Source organism: Penaeus japonicus, unplaced genomic scaffold (assembly GCF_977035675.1).
Source record: "Penaeus japonicus unplaced genomic scaffold, GWHDUDI00000001_assembly GWHDUDI00000011, whole genome shotgun sequence".
Classification (NCBI taxonomy): Eukaryota; Metazoa; Arthropoda; class Malacostraca; order Decapoda; family Penaeidae; genus Penaeus; species Penaeus japonicus.
Window position 1 is genome coordinate 40,843,788 of NW_028234413.1, and position 1,592 is coordinate 40,845,379.

Below are 1,592 nucleotides of genomic sequence, written 5' to 3' on the forward strand. Positions count from 1 at the left end.
TTTCTTTATTCGTATCTGTCTTTGATATTTATTTTCCTTTTCTTATATAAGTATATGTTTTTGTTATACCTCTAATCCTTTACTTGATATTATCCTTTTTATTTCGTTCTCTTTCGTTTTCTCTAACTTTTCTTGTTGTCTTTATTTCTTTTTACTTTCATTTATCTTTTTGTCATTTTGCATTCGGGAAAACAGAGTGTGAAAATGCAATATAAAGTTGTCCTTTTGTTTTGCAGTGTAATTACAGACATTATTTCCCCAATTTTGTTACGAAGTAAACATTGATATTATAAAAATCATTTAAATTCTGAAAATTCCGAGTTTAGGAAACATCACAATCTATAATTTGTTTTACGCAGGTAAGACCTACCTTTAAAACCCTTATAAATTCAAGAATTGCAGGAAAAACAGGTATATTGATGTTGGTTTATTTGGAAAAGGCATCCTACAGTCATGCATTATATACAGGTATCTTTGTCCTTTCTTATAAATAACACCACACATAAGTGCATATGATACAAAGCCAAAGAAAACGGGCAGAGGGCAGACTATTATACCAAGCAGCTACTATTTCGGCTACAATTCAAGCTAAGAAGCATAATACTTTCATAGTTTGGCGAAATCTTTCCGGTCTATGTATATATTTTTTTCTTTTTTTTCTTTTTTTGTTATCTGTGATTCTCCTCATACGTATTTTAAGGGGTATTTGATGTTTTGTTTGCGCATTTCATTGTTCTTCTGTTTGCTGTTCGGCGTTTGGTTCTTGCGCATTCTCCTCTTCGGCTTTTTCTTCGACGTTCTGTGATTCTGCTTTCTTTGTCTGCTGTTCCTCTTGTGCTTCTGCTGCGTTCTGCTGCTCGGCTTCCTTCTCTTCAGCGTTTTTCGGCTGACTTCTCTGCTCATCAGCTTGGCTCTGTTCACTCACTTCCGCCTCCTCAGCAGGTTCTTGTTCTGCCTGAGGTTCTTCGGCGGGTTCTTGTTCGGAAGTTCTCTTTTCTACGTTCTGATGTTCTTCGTGCTGCTCTAATTCCGTCGCGACTTCAGCGGTGATCTGCTCTTCGGCGGTTGATTTAACCTCGGCATTGATTTCTTCCGTGACTGCGGCTTCAGCGGGTGTTTGTTCAGCCACAACAGCAGCTTCTTCGTCGGCTGCAACTTCAGCTTCATTCTGGGCTACAGCTGAGCCTTCTTCTGCAGCTGCGGTTTCAGTAAGGACAGATTCCTGTGCTTCCACGTCTGTAGGTTCTGCAACGTGATGTTCTATGACTATGGGCTCGGAAGCGTCTCCTTCAACGGCGGCGGTTTCTGGAGTTATTTGTTCCTCCTCGACTGCAGTTGCAATGTTGCTCGCTTCTGCCACTGGGATGATGAGCTCAGCTGGGATTTCCCGGGATTGTGGTACCTGTTCCTGAAAAGCGATGTCGGCCGCGTTCTGCTCTCCGATGGTGGCTTGGTCCAGCGACTTCTGGCTGCTGTCTTCGAGGAGATCGCTGGGGGCTTGGTCGTTAACAGCTTCCTGTGGGACGCTCTCCTCGGCGACTTCCTCTTCTGCCTTTACCCCTTCTTCGACGGGCTCTTGGCCAACGTTTTCT

General features: G+C 42.5%; 1 protein-coding gene across 1 annotated transcript in view; it reads right to left on the minus strand.

Moving 5' to 3' along the window:
• Positions 1 to 414: 414 nt before the first annotated feature.
• Positions 415 to 1,592, minus strand: part of LOC122257258 (uncharacterized) — a 2,404-nt gene continuing 1,226 nt past the window's right edge. Inside the window, exon 2 of the mRNA XM_043022433.2 lies at positions 415 to 1,592. This exon is cut by the window's right edge and continues 479 nt beyond it. Coding sequence (XP_042878367.2) covers positions 728 to 1,592 — 865 coding nt within the window. The 3' untranslated portion in view covers positions 415 to 727.